Raw genomic sequence first — 23,037 nt, 5'->3', positions numbered from 1 at the left:
GGCAATGTCACATTGTAGACTTCTTGCGATATTCGTGCCATGATTTCATATTTTACGCGAGGGTCATATGGTTTGTTATTACCTTTTGTATATAGGCATTTATGATGATGAATTAGAGTATTGTTTCCTCAGTAACAGTAGATAAGATCTGGATTGAGGGTTTGTGTTGGGTAGACACTAGAGCAAAAAAGTTGGTGGGAACCCCCATCTTACATCTGGGTTCTAGACCCCACCTGACCCAACAACATATAGGAGAGATGGACCACATTCACTGATGTCTATATGAATTACAGAAAATCCCCTTGACATCAAAGGAAGGAGTCCCATGCATATGGGAACATCTCTACTTGTCTAGATAGCATGGCCAAAAGGTCAACTAGGGCCAGCGTTCTCCTGGGTGGTAGGGGGTCTTAGAAATGAGCAGTATATACAATACCTATAACAATCTTGACTACTAAGGTGTGTTGAAATGACAGCAACAGCTGCAGCTATGCTGGAGGGACAGCAGATGACTCTGGGAGAACTGTGGGTTTGTCTATTGTACTGTAGGACCTCTTGGACAAAATCGAAGAAAAAAACAAAATGAGCATATACCCTGTAGCATGTACATACTAAAAGAGGTCGTTCTTGAAGAAGGGAAAAAAGTTAGACGTTGCAATACGTCGCCAACTTGTTAATTCCATGCCAAGAAGACTTGGCGATGGCCTTAAAAATCATACAAAATGCTGATGTACAATAACAAATTGTATTGTGGTACCGTGTTAGCCAGAAAAATCGAGGTGAATACTTTTCTGCCCAATGATGACAGAAGTATTCTAGGAGTGATACCTTTATTAGCTAACCAGAAAATAATATGTTTGCAGCTTTCAGAGCACAGTGACTCCTTCTTCAGGCAAGATTACAAATAGATTAATAAGAAAAAAGCACAACATTTAAAGAATATTACAGGAGGACATTTGTTAGGGGGTGGGGAGTGTGATGAGCCCATAGATAAGCCAAGGTAATCCAATTAGGCATTTTCTTACAAATGGAGAGGCAGTGGGAATGATGTTCTTAGGGTACTGTCACACAGTGCAATTACGATCGCTACGACGGTACGATTCGTGACGTTCTAGCGATATCGTTACGATATCGCAGTGTCTGACACGCAGCAGCGATCAGGGACCCTGCTGAGAATCGTACGTCGTAGCAGATCGTTTGAAACTTTCTTTCGTCGCTGGATCTCCCGCTGTCATCGCTGGATCGTTGTGTGTGACAGCGATCCAGCGATGCGTTCGCTGGTAACCAGGGTAAACATCGGGTTACTAAGCGCAGGGCCGCGCTTAGTAACCCGATGTTTACCGTGGTTACCAGCGTAAAAGTTAAAAAAAAAAAACCGTACATACTCACCATCTGATGTCCGTCAGGTCCCTTGCAGTCTGCTTCCCGCTCTGACTGTGAGCGCCGGCCGGAAAGTGAGAGCAGATCACAGCGGTGACGTCACCGCTGCGTTCTGCTCTCACTGTACGGCTGCACTCAGTCAGAGCGGGAAGCAGACTGCAAGGGACCTGACGGACATCAGATGGTGAGTATGTACGGTTTTTTTTTTTTTACTTTTACGCTGGTAACCACGGTAAACATTGGGTTACTAAGCGCGGCCCTGCGCTTAGTAACCCGATGTTTACCCTGGTTACCAGCGAACCTCGGCATCGCTCCAGCGCCGTGATTGCAAAGTGTGACCGCAGTCTACGACGCTGGAGCGATACTCATACGACGCTGCGACGTCACGGATTGTGCCGTCGTAGCGACGAAAATTGCACGGTGTGACAGTACCCTAAGTTATCTGGAGTCGGTCTGGTGGAGGTGTGAATTGTATCCATGTAGTGAGTCATAAATCCAGGTGTTAAATTGAGTCCTAAGGTACCTTCACACTAAACGACTTTGCAGCGATAACGACAGCGATCTGTGACGTTGCAGCGTCCTGGATAGCGATATTGTTGTGTTTGACATGCAGCAGCGATCTGGATCCCGCTGTGATATCGCTGGTCGTTGCTGAAAGTTCAGTACTTTATTTGGTCGTCAGATCGGCGTGTATCGTCGTGTTTGACAGCAAAAGCAACGATGCCAGCGATGTTTTACAATGGTAACCAGGGTAAATATCGGGTTACTAAGCGCAGGGCCGCGCTTAGTGACACGATATTTACCCTGGTTACCATTGTAAAAGTAAAAAAAAAAAACAGTACATACTCACCCTCTGATGTCTGTCACGTCCCCCGGCGTCCGCGCTGCTGCTCAGAGCTTCCTGCACTGAATGTGTCAGTGCCAGCCGGAAAGCAAAGCACAGCGGTGACGTCACCGCTGTGCCCTGCTACTGCCGGCGCTTACACAGTGCAGGGAAGCGGACGCCAGGGGACGCGAATGTAAGTATGTAGTGTTTGTTTTTTTACATTTACACTGGTAACCAGGGTAAACATCGGGTTACTAAGCGCGGCCCTGCGCTTAGCAACCCGATGTTTACCCTGGTTACCCGGGGACTTCGGCATAGTTGGTCGCTGGAGAGCTGTCTGTGTGACAGCTCTCCAGCGACCACACAGCGACGCTGCAGCGATCGGCATCGTTGTCGATATCGCTGCAGCATCGCTTAGTGTGAAGGTACCTCTAGTGTCAACGAATTAAACATATTCATTAGTTTGTATTCCCAAATTTTTCTTTCCCTGTGGTCCTTAAAATGTCCTTTTAGTATTAAGACTTTTAAGTCTGTCATACTGTATCCAGGTCCAGAGAAATGTTTTCCCACAGGTGTCTCCAAAATGCTAGATGTAGTAGTTTTTGGTGTGGGGTGTAATCATTTTTGCATCAACTAATTTGAATAAAACAGAATATATTGTAGTGAAAGCTATATTATTAACCTTACTTTCATGTTATGGGTCAAAATATTCTCTGGAACTCAGTTTTGTCCAAATTTTGGAAACTGTTGTGTTCATTGAGATATTGATTAATATAATACTTTTCAAAGGGGGGTGTACTCATTTACACTGAGAAATGTAGCAAAGCAGGCCTTTTCTGGTGTGTGACCCTAGCGGTATGCAGTTACACATAAGTCGGACATGATGACAACTGTTGGGCCCTTTATAGAAGGGTTGAGGGGCAAGAATGATGGCGTAAGGTGGGGAACTGCACAGTGCATGACCCAAATCCAATGCATGACCAGTCCTGATTGGAGATCTGATGATCGCTGGTTAACAGGTTTCAGTCCAACAGTTCTACTCTTTTGTCTGGAAAAGAAATTCGAAATTCACCAGTAGCCACCAGTGATTGGACCCTGAAAACACACTATCTATATCTCACACCTCTGAACCCTTATGTCATACTGGGGTTTTTACGGTCAATTAATAATATCCCTATAGTGCAATTTTATCATCTCCAGAGTGATGACCCTGTCAATGAGGTCAGATCATGTATTAGATGGGGTAGGTGACCAATATCAGATGAGGGATGCAATATCTGTAAAATACAATAAAGTCACTAACTGCGCGGGGGTTGTACCTGTTGGTGTGTACAACAGCTGCAGGCTTATACTGTAGAACAGCACTTGCTGCTGTGTTAAAGGGAACCTATAACCTGATTCATGCAGCCTAAACTGCGGGGCAGCATGGATCAGATCCCGAATGCTTGATTTTAGCCAGGTACAATTTTCTCGGAAACGCTCCGGCATTTAATTTAAACATCTGGACATCTGGTTGATGACCTTAACAAAAGATGAGACTAGTTCAGGGTTGCCCCTCCCCCCGTCTGACTCTTCCCAGCACTGCTACAGTTGATTGGCAGGTCTCTCTCTCTGTACAAAAACGAAAGAAGGAGCTGAGGGAAGAGCCAGTGGTGTTGGACTAGTCTCGTCTCTGGCTATGGTTCCTGAACACATCTTTACAGTATATTTTCTCTGATACACCAGCCATTTGGGAAGCCAGGATCATATTCATGCTGACTCCATTTTGGGCAGGATGATTCAGATGATAGATTCTTCCCTTTAACTGTGACAGTTTATTGATAATGTGTAGTAGTTCCCCTAAACTGTACTTTGTGACCTCACAGTTTTTGGGTAAGTCAGTTCCTTCCTTGATGTGATGACCATAACGGTTGGTTGCTGTATGTCCCAAGTAAAACAGTTGATTCTCCCACAATGTGTTAGTGCTGATGATTCTGCTGAAAGCAGAAATCTACAACAGAGTCACTACAGTGCTTGGTGAACAGCTAATCTGCTCTGCTGGTGCTTAGCCCTGCACTATACTGCTGAGTACAGGCAGATAATTTGCTGGGGCTGTGGTGCCAATGGCAAGCAACAGAGGAGAGGAACAATGAGCTCATCCATCAGTCTGCGGAGGGAAGCACTCCCTCTTCTGTGCCTGCAACTGGAGCCACAGGATTACTAAATTCATGACCTACCATAGCTGATTCATCTGACAGGCTGCAGATTTGATTTTGCTCCACTGTTCAATAACCCAATGGGTGAGTGGTAATACCTGGTAGGGCATGGTGCAATTAAATAATTAATAATAATGTTAATATTAATATTATTATATGAAGAGTAACTCCTTTTTTACAAAATTTCTTGTTATAAAGACATGCCTGAACTTTTGATTTAGTGGGTCCCCAACCGTACCAAACTTTGAAGACGTCGTCAAAAGTTTGTTAAAGCGCTGCTACACTTTAAATGATCTACTTTTCATTTTTTTCCTCAGCCAATCAAAAAGCATCTTCAACTGTCATATGATATGTGAAACAAGCTGTTATTGGCCTGAAATCTAAAATGATCACTACCACGTTCGAGTAGAAGGGGACACCATGTACCTCCCATTCCCAGGGTACTAAATACCTTGATCTGTCCCCGGCTCCATATTGACCTTGGACTACTATGTGTGTAGAACATGGTATAGGGAAATACAACCCATAATTGATACAGATATAAGGGACTACAAATTTAAAATCTGTGTAATTTGAAAACTATAAGGATTGTGTATTAGATGTAACATTTTTGAAGAAGAAGAGGATGATGCAAAAGAAGAGGCAGAAACATACATACACACACACACGTGGAGAAGTCTCAGTCATATAGAAGCATTTTTTAACATAACTTTAGCAAAAAGTGCATAAATGATAGCAAAAAGTGCATAAATAATCAATTAAGAGAAAGCAAGAACTGAAAGCAGCCAGATGTGAAAGATGGAGGAGAGCAGAGAACTTCAGAAGTCCAAGCTGAAAGTAGAAGGTTGAGTGTTTTCCGTGAAACATTTTACATATTTGTGGATGTTCCGTCATCATTTGTATCACAATATAAAGGTCTGACTATTTCAATTATATGTTTTAAGTTTTTGTGTAGATAAAGCACCATCTCACCTTCTTTGGTCTCAATACCAAAGACACAACCACCACTACTAATACTTTTAACTCTCACAGTAGAAAAAAAAAAGGTCAATAATATTATTTGTAATATGGAGAAGGTTTCCACACCTGTGATTCAAGGCCTGCGTTTTTGGCAGAAAATGTTGGCCGAGGAGCTTGTATTACAGTCTTGTTTCGAGGTGATGAAACCATCGCATTGGAGAAGGGAACCGGGGATAGTGGAGAAGCATGGTTGGTTGGCGTTCGTCTTCCATAGCTGGGAGGAGTATCAGGACCTGGAGATGGTGACATATTGACAGAAGAAGGTGATCGGATAGACTGGAAGTACGTTGGAGAATACATAGAAGGAGAAGGAACCACAGGGGAGGTTGGGCATGATGTTTGCCTGTTAAATCGATGTGATTCAACCACCATAGGCTTGGGAGGAGGTGCAGCTTTGGGAAGACTACTCACGGGATCTTTAGTTGGTGAGAGAATGAACAAAGATGACTGAAGTTGATATGGTTGGCGTTTAGATAGTTCAAGTTCTTTTTGAGCTTGCACGCTCTCTGAGACAGTATTAGTTACAGGTGCAGAGACAGGAAGCTTAGGTGATCTTTGGTTGTTTTTGGGTTGAATAAATGAAGGAGGTGGTGTTTTAGAGGCAAATTTCCAAGATGGTGGCAAAGACATTGTAGGAGAAGGAGATCGAATGGAGTCTAATGGTGTAGAGTTTTCTACCACAAAACGTTCCATTCTGGACTGTCTCCGTGCAAACAATTCTGCACCTTTCCCTTTATCCTCAGAAAGTGTTTGCACTGGCATAAGTGGTGGCTTTGGACTTAAACCCGGCGACTTTAGACTGGATGACCAATCATGTATTCTATTAGCTTGGTCAGCGCTGTTTGCTGCATTAGGTGACTTATTCTGAAAATTTGAAGCTTCTGCTCCCAGCGCAAATGGCTCATCTTCAGTTGCTAACTCTCTTGGATGATCTCTATGTTTTTGTCTTTCATCTGCATTTTGCACCATTGACAGGAGTTCTGGGTTAGGTGCCATCTTTGGCTTTTCAATAAATGTGAACATTGATTTCTTAGGTCCCTTACGCGCTGCTATAGTCTCTAGAATACCAGTCTTTGGCTGAGGCGCAAGCCTTGTTTCTCCGTAGTTAATCCCTTCTTGGACAGGAGTTATGTTGGCTGGTTCTATTGGATATAAAGCTGAGTAAGCAGGAGGAGATCGAACACGTGAGACTGGTGGAGGACTTGATAAAGTTTCTGCATAAGTTGGGGGTGGTGGGAGGTCAATTATAGGACTTTTTTCTGAAGAATACACATTTCTCTTGGCTGATGATTGGCCTCCAAAAGGTTTAGCTGTTCGGTTAGATACAGATATTGGTTTTGACAATGTTAGAGTAACTTCACAGTATTGTGTGTTTGGTGAGCCATTTTGTTCTTTCTTCACAGGAGTTTCTGGTTCTTGATTAGTTTCAATCACTAAACCATTAGTGTTAGAATTTGATACCATCAAAGTTTCCTTGAGATATGCGCTAAGAGGTCCTTGATGGTCTTCCTCTGAAGCACTTGGTGAAGGTGCTCGTTTATCTATGGGAAGGAAATCACTTTCTTTGGTCTCATCTACCCAAATATCATCGGTTCCCCCTGTACTTCCATGGTTGGTGGAAGTCTCTTCCATACTGTAAAAATGTGATGGTTTCTGAAAGCCAAACTGAAGTTCTTTTTTTTTCAAATCACCAAGTTTTATACCATGTTGAACTACAGATTGTTGTGCAAGTTTTTTTTCCTCAAAAGCTTTTATCCTTTGACGACGTTTGTGAAACAGTTGAGCCCCCTTCGAACAACTTCCTGAAGGGCTTAGCTGGGAAGCATCATTATCACTAAGCAACTGTGCTTCCTTTAGCTCTTTCTCTGTGAGACTGAGGCTTCTTGGAATATCTGTGGAAGAAGAAGAGAATATGATTACCTAACTTTAAAAGTACAAGGCAAAAATAAACAATTACTAAATTAGAAGAAATATGAATCGCAATTCTTGGTTGAATTTTCTTCAACAAACCACCAGTACAATTTTGTAGCAAAAAAATGATTGTTCTACCTAATAGAGTGACCATATATATTGTAATTATACCATTACTTTACGTATGTAATATACAGTATAAGGTTAAACAGGGAGGCATGTGCATTAAGGGAGTTCCCTATCTAGTTCTGGCTTACTCTGCCACATAAACCACCATCATGGAAGAGTAGCAATTGTCCACCCTGAACCTTCTCATCTTGAGGTGTAACTTGAAGCTTTTGACTCCCAGTTCAAAGTTTTGTGATCTAAACACTTCCATGCAAGGGAAGGAATCAACCATATTAGAATTCTTAAAATTGATTCACAGCTTTTGGAACCATATGTAAAAAATTAAGAACATGTGCCAGCTGTGGTGATCTAAGGTGCAAAGACTTGTTGAAAGTCCCAGGTAGGCATAAGGTGTGCAGATTGCCAGGCTGGCGTAGGGAGTGGGAAGTGCAATGTTGGCATAGGGAGTACCAAGCTGGCATAGAGTGTGGGGAGTGGTAAGTTGGCGTAGGATGTGGGCAGTGCCAAGTTGCCGTAAAAAGTGGGGAGTATCATGTAGTCGTAGTAATGCAGCCAAATTCATCATTGTTTTTGCACCTTTTTACAGATTTCTTTTACAGTCACTTATTTATGTGTTTGTTTTAGATTCCCATTGTAGCACGGTTGGGGGCTTTATAGAAGCTTTCGCCTGACTCATAATTTGCTATTTTTCAAAAAGTTACAAAATTATTGTGCAATTTTATGCAGTGTCCCTCAGAAGTGATTTTATGTACGCCAAAAATTTTTGCTCAATTTTCATGCCATTTTATGAAAACTGTGTCTTTGCTAAAATGTAATGAAAAAGGTTAAAGACTAAACAAGACCATTTTTTAATTTAGCAGGAAAAAACAACATATACTCCGAGATAAAACAGAAATGTGGCATTTTGCAGTTGCGCCTGTTTTTTGTTGCTTTTTTAGTGTTTTGTGCCTTTTTTTGTTTACACTATATTCATCCTTCCGTTAGCACTTTTTTAAAATTCTATTTTGTTTGTTCACCTGTTCTACTTCACCACTCACTGTGGGCAGAATTTGGGGATTTGTCCAAAATTTCTTTCCACTGGAGTGATGTTATGTACGCCTAAAATTTTGCCACATTTTAGCATACCTAAAGCTAAAAAGTCACCAAACAAGTTAGAAGCAAAAATAAAAAAGTATTTTTGATTTTGCACAACATTCATGAAACACGAAATATCATAAGACAAAGAAAGAAAAGCAAACTAAAAAAAAATCACAAATCATGAATCTGGACCCATAATCTTCATCGATAGCAAGTAGAAGAAAGAGTAGACATCTCCTAAGAGTTACCTTCGAATGACGATGAAGAATGAGTGGAATGTTGAGGCAGTCAAAACATATATTACATTTCATAACATCATCTGTTTGTGGCCTTTATGTCTGGTGAGCTTGAAGGCTGGGATGCTCTTATCTCACTCATGAAGCTTTGTTTACATGGGTGCGCTCCTTTGTCTGCTCTTTGTTCTTCGAAAGAAAGGGGGTAATCCGACCCACCAGAGACGTATCACTCTGTTCAATACCAGTGTGATGATTATGAAGAAGCAACTCTAGAAGGACATACTTTGGGTAATGCTAAGGGCCCCTCTCGGCTTTATGAACACCACTGATGAAAACCAAGTGATAATAGGACATAATTATAGGAATAGTTTGCAGAATGTGACCTTGACTGTCAATAGAGAAATACGGTACATATCCATAAACCACTGTCCAATGACGCCTCATGGAATTTATGGCTGAACGTAGATAATTATTTTTAGAGCTGGCGACATCATACTTATACAACTTGTCTTTTTTACATCCTGAAAATATTTTATAACATGTTGGTACATCATATAATTTTCTCTAGACGACTTTGGGATGTGAAGCAGATTTTATTGCAGTTATAAAGTTATTATTGCAGTAGTATGTTACATCTTTAGATAGATTTTACTGAAAGTAAAGAATTGGTATAGCACAAACTAGTGAACAACACACCCTCATTTTAGGGGGATTGGCCTCATGCTAGCTTTGAGAACACAGAGAAAAAGGACATCTAAATGTTAAGACTACCCAAGAAAACGTTCAGATTCAAGCTGCTACCAAGAGATGGTGATCATTGCCATGCCTTCATTGTGGACCAGAAGAAGTTGGGAGAGAAAATCAGCTGCGTATTAAAGTCGTAGCCTTGTGGATATGATTTTATGGAAAAAAATTAGAAATAACTGGTCTGTCAGTTGTTTATCATCTTGTGATACCCACATCGACCTCGTTGGATTATTTTGCCAAAGAACCAGCCAGTTCTTATTATCGGGTGAAAAAACCCATCTTGCTTAATCGGTGTTTTGACTGATAGTCAACTTTAGACTATCAAAACTAACAGACGGCAATTGCTCGTTATCGTCCATCGAAATCGGCCAATTTGCCCATTTATCCAATGTGTATGGGGGTCGTAAGATGACTGGCGCTGTGTATTTCACATACATAGTTTGTCAATTCATGCTACAATGATATTTTATGGTAAATCCACATCATTGTCACCAATGGATCCGCATGATTCCAATTTTTGCCATTTGGAATTGCTGTAGAATTCTACAGAAGACACATTCCATGTGGAGTGGAAACTGAGCAGAAACTCTCCAATGCCCCCCCCCCCCCCACGCACACACATACACACTGAAAAAACCCTCAAAACTCCTCAAAAACTTGAAGTTTCTACTCATTTTGCTGCAAAAAGGGTACACGCACACAGAGTTTTTCAAGAAGTTTTGGAATAGAAACTCATCAGAAACCCTTCAAATGTCAAAACTCCTCAGCAATTCCTCAAAGTCCTCCTATGTGAACATTGGGACTTTTTAAAGCAGATTTCATCTTGAATAAACCCTAAAATTGCACTGCCCCATAAAATTTACATAGTGCACAGAAATGTCAAAACAACATTGCTAAGGGATTAAAGAAGTGACATGCTCATCCTTTGGGTGGCCTGTGGTGGGAATCCACCTGTGCTGTATATTTCACAGTACAGAATGAAAGCTGCCAGTGGCAGAGCTCATGCAAGAATGATGGCAAAGCCTCCACCAGACAATTCCTGAAGCATCTTTTCTTGGCCGCTGCTCCGATGTCTAAATAATCCTTAGGGTGTGGGCTCACAGAGCCTTTTTACAGAGTTTTCGAAGCAGAAACGGAGCTGAGCCTCCAAGCTTCTGAAGAGTTTTGAAATTTTGGAGTGGAAACTGAGCGGAAACTCTCCAAATCCTCGCCCAAAAACTCAGAACTCCTGAAAGACTTGGATTAGTTTCTGCTCAAAAAACTCCATGAAAACATTCCTCCCTTTGAGTGTTAACTAACTCCAGAAAGGTAAAGCTTCACTTTAAGACTCGATATCACCTGTTGACTTTTATTACAGATGTGTTTAAGTCATGGTGAAATCAAGAGACATCACAAAACAAACAAAAATAACCTAAAGATGGTCCCCACAAAATTGGTTCAAGTTATTAATTTTTGTGTTCGGTGATTGTGGAATGTCTGCAGTGCTCATGTATTCAGTGGAACATGGCACGACTGTATTCTATCAGATTCATACGCGGTTAATGGGGCACCCACACAATGTGGCATACTCATAATTTTTTCATAAGCTAATTGGCTTCTGTTGACATAGCAGTGCACTCATTCCAACCCAAATTGTTATCCATCAGGGCACAGGAAGCCTGGTCCCGGCTATGTCTACATACAACAAAAGTGCCACATACATCTATTATCTCCAGTCCACTAGACGTCTATACGTTCTGAATAGAAACAGAGAACGGCTAATTATCCAGGAAGTTACTAGCAGATTGTAAGGACGATAAAGAGAAATGACTGAGGCAACGATAAAGAATGAAAAACTAAAGTAATGCACGCAAAAGACAGCATTGCCCGGCGCGTATGTCAGCTGAAGTCATGCATCATTAGGATGGTGAGGACAGACTTCTGTGGGATTGTGTCGCAATGAGAGCATGGATCTCGTTTTTTTAATCTGAAAAATTTCCATAGGAAATGTTTTCTTGTGACAACTCAAGTCCGGTCAATATTGGGCACCCTTTATTTCCTATACAATAACTAGTCAACTCTTGGCCAAAGATTTGTGACATTGCATTCTCCTTCGACAAGTTCTAAAGAGTCCCTGTAAAATTTATATTTTCCAAGAAAGAGTGCCACCCAGTACTAATTTTTTTTATGTAATGTCTTTTTAATTATATATTAGGGACTGTTGAGCCTTACAGGAGCTAATCCGCAAAGCCAAGATATGAACAGAACATCCCGGCCCTTAGCTGTAGAGAACTTTTTTTTTTTCCCAAGAAACCCCAACTCTTAGACCTTCTAGCAAGTGTTGTATGGGATATTCTCTTTACTGTTCATTTGAGGAGTTTTTATTTTTCCTGAAAAGGTTCTAAAAAAATGGTGGAAAAAAATGAAAATGCATGTCACATCCTTGGAGTAGATCCTGATGGAATGGAATATGCTTAAAACTTGGGACTGTCGAATCAAATGGCTGCAAAAAAAAGTTTCAAGAAAAAAAATCTCTTTTTCCAACTCCGTAAAAAAACTCTCGAAGTCTCAGAAAAAGAAAATTACCCAAAAATATACTTGAAATCCTCAATGTGAACATAGCCTTTCTGTATACATCAAAATCTCACCCAGACTGAAACAATCCATCTGGACCTTCCCCATAAAATAGTATACTTGCGTCCATGTTTCATTTTATATAAAGTAGAAGGCCCCAATATGTTTTGTACTCCAGTCTTAACGAAGGGAGCTCTGGAGTAAGGTGCACAAAATTGATTAGAAGTGTGCGCCTCTTAATTAATTTGCCGCATCTTGCAACTGGCGTGGGCTTCGGTCACAACTATTACACCAGCCAAGGACTGATTTCAGGAGTAATTTATGCTACCTTTGTTATGTAAATTATGATGAATTCATTAGGCAGGCTCTGTTACACTCCCATCCTGCCCCAGCTCAGGTCACTTTGGCACAATTGGCCGGAACTAGCATAAAAATGCCAAAAGTTGCAAACATTTTGCGCAACTTCAGATTCTGGTGAAAACACCTTGATGAATTGGAGACGAAGTGTATAAAGGAGGACACTGCTTGAAAATGTTTGCATGCCAATCCTTCACATGTATAAGTGACCTTATACAATATTGACAGCTGTCACCGTTTGATCACAGTTTCTCCACTGCCTACCTTCTAGAGAAGTGTTTTCCATATGAGATCAATGATTCGCAATAGACACCTATAGCTGTGAGGAGGCTTTCTTCAGATTAATTTTTGGTACATCCTAACGGGAGCTATATAAATCAAATTATTGCTAGACGTGAACAACTCTTTGGAAGAAAGGTCCAAAATAAGGATTATAAGTGATAATGTCTTTATTTTTTTGTAGAAAAATTAGCGAAACTCTTCCCACAACTGAACTTCAAAATTTTGGTAAAATTTCCCTTTAAGAATTGTCTAATCATTAGATAAGACCAAAGTTACGAAGGAGAAATATATGGAGTGCCACTTTCACTCCTTTCTTCTTAGTCTGAGCTGACATTTCCACTGGCCGCCTGAATGTGTGTTTCTTGGAATATGGAGCTATTTTAAGGTCGGTTTATTCTGATCCATAATTGGCTCCATGTGTGAACATACGGTATGTGCCGGGAACGCCGGGTGAACAGGTCTGCTGTAGAAATCTGCCATATTCTTTCTGTATCTTGGAAACCTATAGTGTCAAGTTAAAGGTAGATGAAATGATCTCTTTATATCATTCAAAGCTTTTGATGATAATCTGAGTCCACTAGAACATCATGGCCCCTCTGGTGGGCTCATAGCATAATCTAAATAACTAATGACTTACAAGCCTAATAAATCTCCGATACATGGAACAATGGGTGTCAACTTCTATTGCAGCCATGAAGGTGGCCATATTGAGATCTACCTAGCTCTCCAAGACTAAGAAACAATTGAACAGTATTTTAAGAACTGTTGGGACGCCAAGCGATCAGATGTCTTCTCTAACAATGACAGCCAGTGTTCAATTTCACTACAGCGCCATCAAAGTGGAAATAGGGAATTACAGTCTTAATAGATTTCCCAGGGTCGTATTTGAGACTCGGCACCAGAGGACCAGTGTCTAGGGCAGCGGGGTTGCAAATGCCAGTCCCAAGTAATAGGATTTTTGGAATTTTTTTTACACCCTCTGATGCTAAGGGTGCTAAGTGTTGGACCACCACCTATCTGATATCGATGACCTAAGAAGAGGTCATCGACACTATGGCCCGGATAACTCCTATTATCAGCAACAATAAAAGTTATCACCTGTCTACAGGATAGACATTAAGTTGTAAGTCATGGTAGTCCGACCGACTTAACCCCCATTGATTATGAAAACAAAGTTCCGAAATGCGTGAGTGCCATTTACTCACTATGGTATTGCCGATGATGGTCGAGTACAGCACTGTTGTATAGACAGTGTATGGAGTGTATTCGCTGCCTACCTCTTCATTTCGTCTTGGCAAGATTTTCAGAGTTGGGTTTAACCCTTTAAAAAGCTATTCGTGAGTGTGACTGGCGAGGGATCGCTGTTTTCTTAATTAGTGTATGGTCGATGGCTAGCTTCATTGTTCTGAATGGTCAGCTTCAGTGTGACTCGCCAAAAGGGGGCATGAGCAGAAATGGATGAACTCTAAATACAGCCCTACATGTATGATAGATTACCTTAGGCCATGTTCCCAAAGGTTTGCTCCCTTGGCATTTTTTCTCCAGGTGTCCGCACCAAAATATGCACTACCAATCTACTCTGATTTTTGCGTTTTTGTTGCACTTTTTACACTTTTTTCCCTTTTTAATGAATTTTTAGTGCAGATTTGATGCAACGTTTTTTTCAAGAGTTTTCTGAACTTAAAAACGCAATTGCAAATGCATTTTTCATGCTTCCCATGGAAGCCTAAACATAAAAAAGCACCAAAAAACACAAAATTCAACAGTGTCTTTAACCCATTATCTACTAATGTCCTTTTTTTGGGACGCCTAATCTTTAGCTTCTAGCAACTAAGATTTTATAATTTTTATAATTATGTCCAATTTTTTTGTGTTGTGTTTGTAAAATGAATGTTTTCAACATAGGAAATCATGTCATTGTCATTTTTAATTAAATATTGGGACGCCCTTTTCTGAAAAATCCGTACTAGTAAAAATTTTAATTTGGCAAGTAATGGGTTAAATCAAGAAATCACGTCCACTTTTACTTGAACTGTTATACACAGCGGATTTTCTGCAGAAAAAACAAAAACGCAATGTTTAGGCTACGTGGGAACATGGCCTAAGGGTGCGCGCACATGAGAAATATCCATGGAGGAATTTCTGCGGGGGGGGAATTTGCAATCCGCAACATGAATTGATACAGTGTGGATGTCAAACCCGCAAACATTTTTGTAAAATCTCATCCACTTTTTGCAGAAAATCCGGGCAAAAATCAGCCAAAAATTTCATTAATTTTGCTGCCGCTGTAAAACGCAGCGGAAAATTTGGTCAAGAATCTGCTGTCCGACCCATGTGAAAGTTTTAAAGAAAATATTAAAAACTTTACAAAACTTTTCAGATAAAAGAAATAGAGTAAGAAAAACCAAGACCCTCTAGAATATGAGAAGACGGCAGACCACTTGCTTTTGCTTCAGAGCAGTTTTATCTGAGAAATGAAGCTTAATCTCCCGCGCTGCCGCAAGGAATGTAAAAAACGGCATTTTATGTTTCTTTTGAGACGAACAATTATAATTCAATATCCGTCTCTTTTCCTTTTTCTTAAGGCCAAAACCAATGTATTTTTATTGGCTGCGTGTGCCAGTAAAGAGGGAGGCAAAACAGAACCGGCCTCGGCAAAGATGGACGATGTTTCAACCCAAATCCTGCAATTTGCTGCAAGATAAAGGGGCTGGTTGGAGACACCGGTAATCCCACCCGCTTACAATAATAGAAGGGTATTAAAGGGATTTTGCAGCTGACATTTTAGCTTATAAATGTAAAAATCATTAAAGTGTGCCAGCTGCTTTCTAACAATGGTGCAATTTTTTCACTGTCAGTGAAAAACAGATGTAGCTGAGCTTTCAATGTATAATTTACAAAGGATTGCTCAGTTATTATTAAAGCGACAACCTGTCACTTGCCAAACACATGTTCTTTTTTACCTGGTGTAAACGCCGCTGTTCTCCTGAATCCGGCGATGTTTTTCTTTTGTTCCTGCGACTCTCCATTCCTGAGATATGGCTTCTTCTTCCCTGTGTATAAATCTAGTCTTTTTAGCCAAGTGGGCGTGGTTAACTGGTTTCCTCGGGTGTCTTCTTGAGAACCATGCCTACTTGGTTAACAAAAGTTGATTTCTATACAGAGAAGAAAGGGCCATATCTCAGGAACGGAGAAGTGTAGAAACAAAGGAAAAACAACTCCAGATTTGGGAGAACAGCGACATTTTCACAAGGTAAAATAAAAATGACAGACCCTCTTTAACCCCTTCACCCCCGAAGCTTTTTTCCGTTTTTTCATTTTCGTTTTTCGCTCCCCTCCTTCCCAGAACCATAACTTTTTTATTTTTCCGTCAATATGGCCATGTGAGGGCTTATTTTTTGCGGGACGAGATGTACTTTTGAACGATACCATTGGTTTTACTATGCCGTGTAACAGAAAATGGGAAAAAAATTCCAAGTGTGATGAAATAGCAAAAAAGTGCAATCTCACACTTGTTTTTTGTTTGGCATTTTTTGCTAGGTTCACCAAATGCTAAAACTAACCTGCCATTATGATTCTCCAGGTCATTACGAGTTCATAGACACCTAACATGTCTAGGTTATTTTTTATCTAAGTGGTGAGAAAAAATTCCAAAGTTTGCTAAAAAAAATAATAAAAATTGCGCGATATTCCGATACCCGTAGCGTCTCCAATTTTCGTGATCTGGGGTCAGGTGAGGGCTTATTTTTTGCGTGCCAAGCTGGCGTTTTTAATGATACCATTTTGGTGTAGATACGTTCTTTTGATCGCCCGTTATTGCATTTTAATGCAATGTCGCGGCGACCAAAAAAATGTATTTTTGGCGTTTTGATTTTTTTTCTCGCTACGCCATTTAGCGGTCAGGTTAATCCTTTGTTTTTATTGATAGATCAGGCGATTCTGAACACGGCAATACCAAATATGTGTAGGTTTGATTTTTTTTTTCATTGTTTTATTTTGATTGGGGCAAAAGGGGGGTGATTTGAACTTTTATATATTTTTTATTTTTTTATATTTTTAAACACTTTTTTTTTTAATTTTGGCATGCTTCAATAGCCTCCATAGGAGGCTAGAAGCATGCACAACTCGATCGGCTCTGCTACATAGAGGTGAAGTACAGATCACCTCTATGTAGCAGAAATGCAGGTGTACTTTGAATGCCATCCACAGGGTGGCGCTCAAGCAATCGGCCATCAACAACCATCTGGTTGTTATGGCAATGCACCGCTGACCCCCGATCATGTGACGGGGGTCAGCGGTGCGAGCACTTCCGGCCGCGTGGCCGGGAGCGCTAGTTAAATGCCGCTTTCAGCGCTTGACGGCGGCATTTAACTAGTTAATGGGCGCGGGCGGATTGCGATTCCGCTCGCGCTCATTGCGCACACATGTCAGCTGTACAAAACAGCTGACATGTCGTGGCTTTGAGGTGGGCTCACCGCCGGAGCCCACCTCAAAGCAGGGGATCTGCCAGCTGACGTACTATTCCGTCAGCTGTCAGAAAGGGGTTAAAGGGGTTTTTCAGATATTATGTAAAAACAATATACAGCGTGTGAAATATAATTTATAAAGGTGCAATTGACAGGAAATTTTCAACAGATGTCGGTAACAATAACAACCAATCGAATCCACATAGGCAAAGAAATCAAACCATAGATGTCCAGAAATTAAGTTATGTGTAATAATGAGAAATGGTACAGGAAAAAGTATTGAACACGCTTACTGAAATTGATTTAGTACTTCGTACAAAAGCCTAGGTTGGTGATGACAGCTTCAAAGCACCTCCTGTATGGAGAAACTAGTCGCAGGCATTGCTCAGATGGGATTTTGGCCTTTTCTTCCCCACAAACACTCTTCAAATCCTGGAGGCTCTGTGGGCTCCTTCTATGAACTCTGAGCTTTATTTCCTTCTATACATTTTCTATTGGATTCAGGTCCGGTGATTGGCCATTCTAGCAGCTTTATTTTCTTTCTCTGAAAACAATTGAGAGTTTCTTTGGCTGTGTGTTTGGGATCATTGTCTTGCTGAAATGTCCTCGCTCGCTTCATCTTCATCATCCTGGTAGATGGCAGCAGATTTTTATAAAAAATGTCTCGGTACATTTGTCCATTCATCCTTCCTTCAATTATATGAAGTTTGCCAGTGCCGTATGCTGAAAACCAGCCTCACCCCATGACATTCCCACCTCCAAACTTAATTTTTGGTATGGTATTTGGGGGTGATGTGCAGTGCCTTTTAGCCTCCAAACATGGTGTGTATTATGGCATCCAAAGAGTTTCATTTTTAATAAATTTGTCCAGACTTTATTCTCCCAGTATTTCACAGGCTTGTCTAAATGGTGTTGAGCAAACTTTAAATGCGCTTGAACATGTTTTTGTTCAGGAATGGAGTCTTGTGTGTTAAGTCTGCATGCAAGCCATGGAGGTTGAATGCATTACCTATAGTTTTCTTTGAAACAATTGTACCTGCTGATTCCAGGTCTTGCTGTAGATCACCACAGGTGGTCCTTGGCTCTTGTACAACTCTTCTGATAATTCCTTTCACTCCACTGTCTGAAATTTTGTGAGGAGCACCTAGCCGGAGGCTGGTTTGTGGTGAAATGATGTTCTTTCTACTTTCAAATTATGGCCCGAACAGTGCTCACTGAAACTTTTAGTAGTTTAGAAATTCTTCTGTATTCAATGAGCGCCCCCCGAGGAAGCAGCAACTTGCGAAACGCGCGTCGGGGCTCCTCTTTCCACGTACGGCTGCGGGGAGACTCTGTGTGTGCATCTGACATTTAGTAAGTACTATACTGCCTTATTCACCATGCCCTCGGGACTTTCCCCATATATGTGCACTTTTGTACTTAGGACAGCATGGTTGAGTAGGGTTTCTCTGCCTAATCACTATTTGTTGTAGGCACTTTACTTATTGATACTTTATCGTTTATGCATACTCAGTCCCCTCCCGCACCTGCCTAGCGTCAGTTTGCTATTCTATGCAATATATATATTTGTTACTATATGGTTTGTTGGTTTAGTTACCACTAATATTTAAAGCTTACTAAGCTAATCTTTGCACGTTTTGTATATCTCTGTGGGACAATCTTATACCAACTTTTATGCTGGATAGCTTGTCAGTACGTACGTGGCACTATTGTTGCCTTTTCTTTCTTCTATTGCATCGTTTTTATCTACATATTTATTTGTGTATTTATGTATTGTTTTAATGATTCCTTAATAAAAGTATTATTCTTAGCTTTTTGGTGTCCATCTTCTTTTCGGTTTATATGATACTATGTGATGGCAGAGCATCTACTCTGAGCGCCCTTGCTATAGGTATACTGTATTCAATGGCATCAGTATGTTTTTCAACAATAAGGTTGCGAAGGTCTTGAGACAGCTCACTGGTTTTACCCATCATGAGATGTTTCTTGTGTGGAAACCTTAGTAACGAGACACCTTTTTATAGGTTAAACCAGCTGATACTATTTTTCACTAAGTGGCAGGATTGCTTTCTAATTACTGATAGATTTCAGCTGTTTCCATGACTTTCCATAGCTTTTTGCATCTCTCTTGCTTCATGTGTTCAATACTTTTTCCCTCTCTTAAAGGGGTCTCCCTTTAGTAAACCATATCCCCCAGCTGCAGTTTATTTCAGACAAAACAACTGTGCATTACTTACCTTTCCTGGGTCCAGTGCTAAATCTCCGCCGCTGCTCTTGATATCTATTATTGTCTGCAGCGCTGACGTCATGTTGACAATTGTGCAGTCAATCAGTGAGTTCTAGGATGTCGTGATATAACCAGTACATGATGCAGCTGTAGGTGGCAGGAAACAATAGAAACTGCACCCTGTTTCGTGTTTATTTTCTGACATGAAAACGCGGTATTGCTTTCAAAAGGGGAGTCTAAAGTTTGTTTTTCTCAACATAAAAATGGGTCTTGGCTCACGAGGAGTTACATTCCACACCCTGCTGCACATTCCGTAGATTTTATTGCTTTTACCGTTTGTTTGAATACACTATTACAGCAGGAAATGGGTTAAATGCAGCTTTATGTGGATGGCTACTACCTAGTTGCTCACAGTCTTGCTCAAACAAACAAGATCCTGTCTGCCTGTGGCTTAGAGAACAAATATGGGAAATGGCTGAATTACTGTTAAATACAGGTACAATGCACCCACCTGAATGAGTCTGGAGAGATATAACTTTAACAAATGACCTTAAAGCAGATTTGTCTCCAGATTTCACAATGGGGATGTGCATAGCTTATTAAACAGAGCTCCTAAACCTGATGGGACTGGTGTACTTACCTGAAAATCCTTGTCAAAATGGCTGCAAAATCCCGGTATTAGGATGAGTATTTTATGAGTGCAGCTATGGGGTGAGAGATCACGAGTACAAGCCTATTCCATCTACGCATACCCAGCCTGACTGACAGCAGCAGCTTGTACTGAGCAGGGTGAGATATCATCAGGGAGGAGGGACACTGAGGAGCTGTCAATCAGGCTAGGTGATAAAAGATTCAGCAGCAGCAAGGAGGAGGGACACTGGGGAGCTGTCAATCAGGCTAGGTGAGCAGAAATTCAGCAGCAGCAAGGAGGAGGGAGTCATAAATCATGTCACCAATATGTCCTTGAATATCCCTCTCTAATTTTGGAAAAATACCTATCTTTATTTTCAGTGACTGCTATGCTCTGATTCAACCAATACACCACGATTTCTCCTGACATCTTAAAGGATCATCTACTTCACGCAATCAGTGCCCTCATAAATACTGGCTACATAGTATATACCTAGACAGTGCTGCCATACTGTACACATCACTAATGCTGCTATATTCTACAGCAATATAATTGAGCTGTGTAGTGTGTAAATAACATAGAAATGTAATGACTACCAGAAATGACATCATACTTGGCAACAGTCTGAATTTTGCCAGGACAATCCTACAAAGTGAACATTAAAAGGTGGGGGTATAAAACCTAGCCCAAAAATGTGAGTTTATGGGCGGTCTTGGAGGCAAGACTTAAGTGGGACATTGAAACATTGCCAAGTTGGTAAAAGCGCCATCAAAGAACCCAAATAAAAGTTCCATCGCAGTCAGTAGAGATCGAGCCGAGCACCCTATCTAATATTAGTGCCAGCAGAGTGTTCCCCTATATAGTGCCAGAATATATTCAATAGAAACTGTATATACACAATTTCACTTAGCTGTCTCTAGTGGCAGCTAAAGGTAAAAATGTTGTAAAAGTATTTAGTAAACACTAAGCAGTGAGGGTGGGTTTAACCTCTTGACCTTTTCAGCATAACACGCCCCTGAGGATCCTGGTAACGCTATGTATAACACACACCAAAAGCATTCTGCAACATATTAAGGGATTTCTAATAAAAAAAGGAACCAAAGGAAATGTAAGTAATATTAGGGGAAATGTTGTGACTCACAATGAGCCATGATATTTTTTTAATATGTTTCTTTCCATTTGTATCACATGAGAGTATTTCTTGAGGAACGATCTGCCAGCACTGCTTTGAGATTCCTGGAATCCAGAGCGACTTGCCATTAATTAATATGGAGCCCTGGCTAATTTCGATTGTAAATGATGCAGTAAAGAAAAATGAATCATGGCAAAGGGTTAACTGAACTAAAAACCAGAAGTCTGCAGCTGACTCCCTCCCAAAGACCTGTGGCTTTCTGAAAATATGCACCAGAGCTGGCGGCTCCTCTGTATCCTGGCAGTCAGGCAGGGAGGTAGCGGCTCCACAATTCTGCTCTGCTTCTATTTAATGCGTGAGCCCCCACTACCCCAAAAATATAATTAATTAGTCCCTATGCAAAATTAGTCTAGGCTGCAGCCTGAACCAACACGCTCGCTGATGTCCCTTACATGTGATGAGGAATACTTATGTGTTACGGCTTGGAAATATTTCTGGAAACTTTCATAAAATTGACATATACAATTTCCTGTGGTGTGAGAACGTTTCTATGAATAATACTGAATACTTAAAGGGGTTTTCCAGTTTCCCAATGTCTGAGATATCATTTAGATGCGTCAGTAGATTACACAATGATGGATGGGCCTCTGGGGGGAACTTCTTGGCTATGGCACTGCGGATAGAGATCTTCCATCGGAGAAAAGTTTCTTCTATGTGCTGGGGTCCCTTTGTCGAAGGTGGACACAGGTCTCCACTCTGGTTCCCACTAAAGACTTAGACAGTGGCCAGTAAATGGGATTAACCAGTTAAAAAATATTATGGTAAGAACTCTGCATACTTAAAGATGTTGTCAGGAGAAAATAAGATATCACCTACCCACATGATAGGATATAAGTTGTTGATCCATTTGGATCCGACCACTTGGACCTTCACTGATTACTAGACCAGGGAACTTTTATCCTCATACAAATGGAGTTGCAGTACGCAAGCTCGACCACTGATCCTTTCATTCTCTATGGGACTGCTGAGGCTGCTCTCATCTTTTCCGGAAGCCGCGTAGAAAATGAATTTGACAGTGGTGAGACATGTCCATACCGAACTGCAGTTTCATTTCGTAATGGGGAGAGTAGGTCAATTGTTGGGGTAAAAATTCCCCATTCTGCCAATTGGTGTGGATCCCAGCGGTTGGACTTCTTTACAGTCGACTATCCAACTGATAAGTGATAACTTGTTTTCAAAGGTCAACCCCTTTAACTCATGTACTTCTGATCTGAGATCAGAATCCAACACAAGACAGGTTTTGCTGAATTCGGCATATGACCAGAGAAGTGAAATTTTGGAGGCTGATGGCTAGTTATTTTAATAGCAAAGCTATTTCCCTTCTTTGTCTATCCTTGACCCATAAGACCTATGATTTCCCTCTCTTGGTGGCCATTACCAGTTGAGATGAGGATTTGACCTTGACAGGCATCCAGTCCAGTTCTCTGGTCCACCCAGCTGGCCAAGGGCAGCCTTCATTTCTGTGCCAGGCATTCTCGGCTTGTAGTTTTTCTTGTGACGTCATGACGTGCGTAGCACCGCAAGGTCATGTGGTCTAGACAGTAATTGCAAAAGGTACCAGAGATGCCGGGCACAAAAGTGAAGACTGGCTTGGTCCAGCTTCCATGAAGGATCAGACTGGATGCCATTGTAGGGTAGAGCGTGTCTTTTTAATCAGTTCTGTCAGCCAACTTGGGGACCCCTTGATCTCCTGATAAGTCTCAGAGCTGGGGCTTCAACTAATCATTATTTATGTCAAATCCTTTTATCATTTATGTAAGAAATGCTCTACAACTGTCTAATGTAGGTCATAAAATCCTCACCAATGG

At 41.0% G+C, this 23,037-nt stretch overlaps 1 protein-coding gene across 4 annotated transcripts in view; it reads right to left on the bottom strand.

Annotated features, from left to right (window-relative positions):
• SYNPO (synaptopodin) overlaps positions 1-23,037 on the bottom strand; it is a 126,647-nt gene that overhangs the window by 28,969 nt on the left and 74,641 nt on the right. For 3 of the 4 annotated variants that reach the window (XM_077266341.1, XM_077266340.1, XM_077266342.1), the window contains one exon: positions 5,488-7,313. In XM_077266341.1, coding sequence (XP_077122456.1) covers positions 5,488-7,313 — 1,826 coding nt within the window. Of the gene's footprint in view, positions 1-5,016; positions 7,314-23,037 lie in introns of those variants that run through there. The other variant, XM_077266343.1, reaches the window with a different exon arrangement.

Source organism: Ranitomeya variabilis, chromosome 5 (assembly GCF_051348905.1).
Source record: "Ranitomeya variabilis isolate aRanVar5 chromosome 5, aRanVar5.hap1, whole genome shotgun sequence".
Taxonomy (NCBI): Eukaryota; Metazoa; Chordata; class Amphibia; order Anura; family Dendrobatidae; genus Ranitomeya; species Ranitomeya variabilis.
This window is presented reverse-complemented; position numbering and strand designations above follow the sequence as displayed.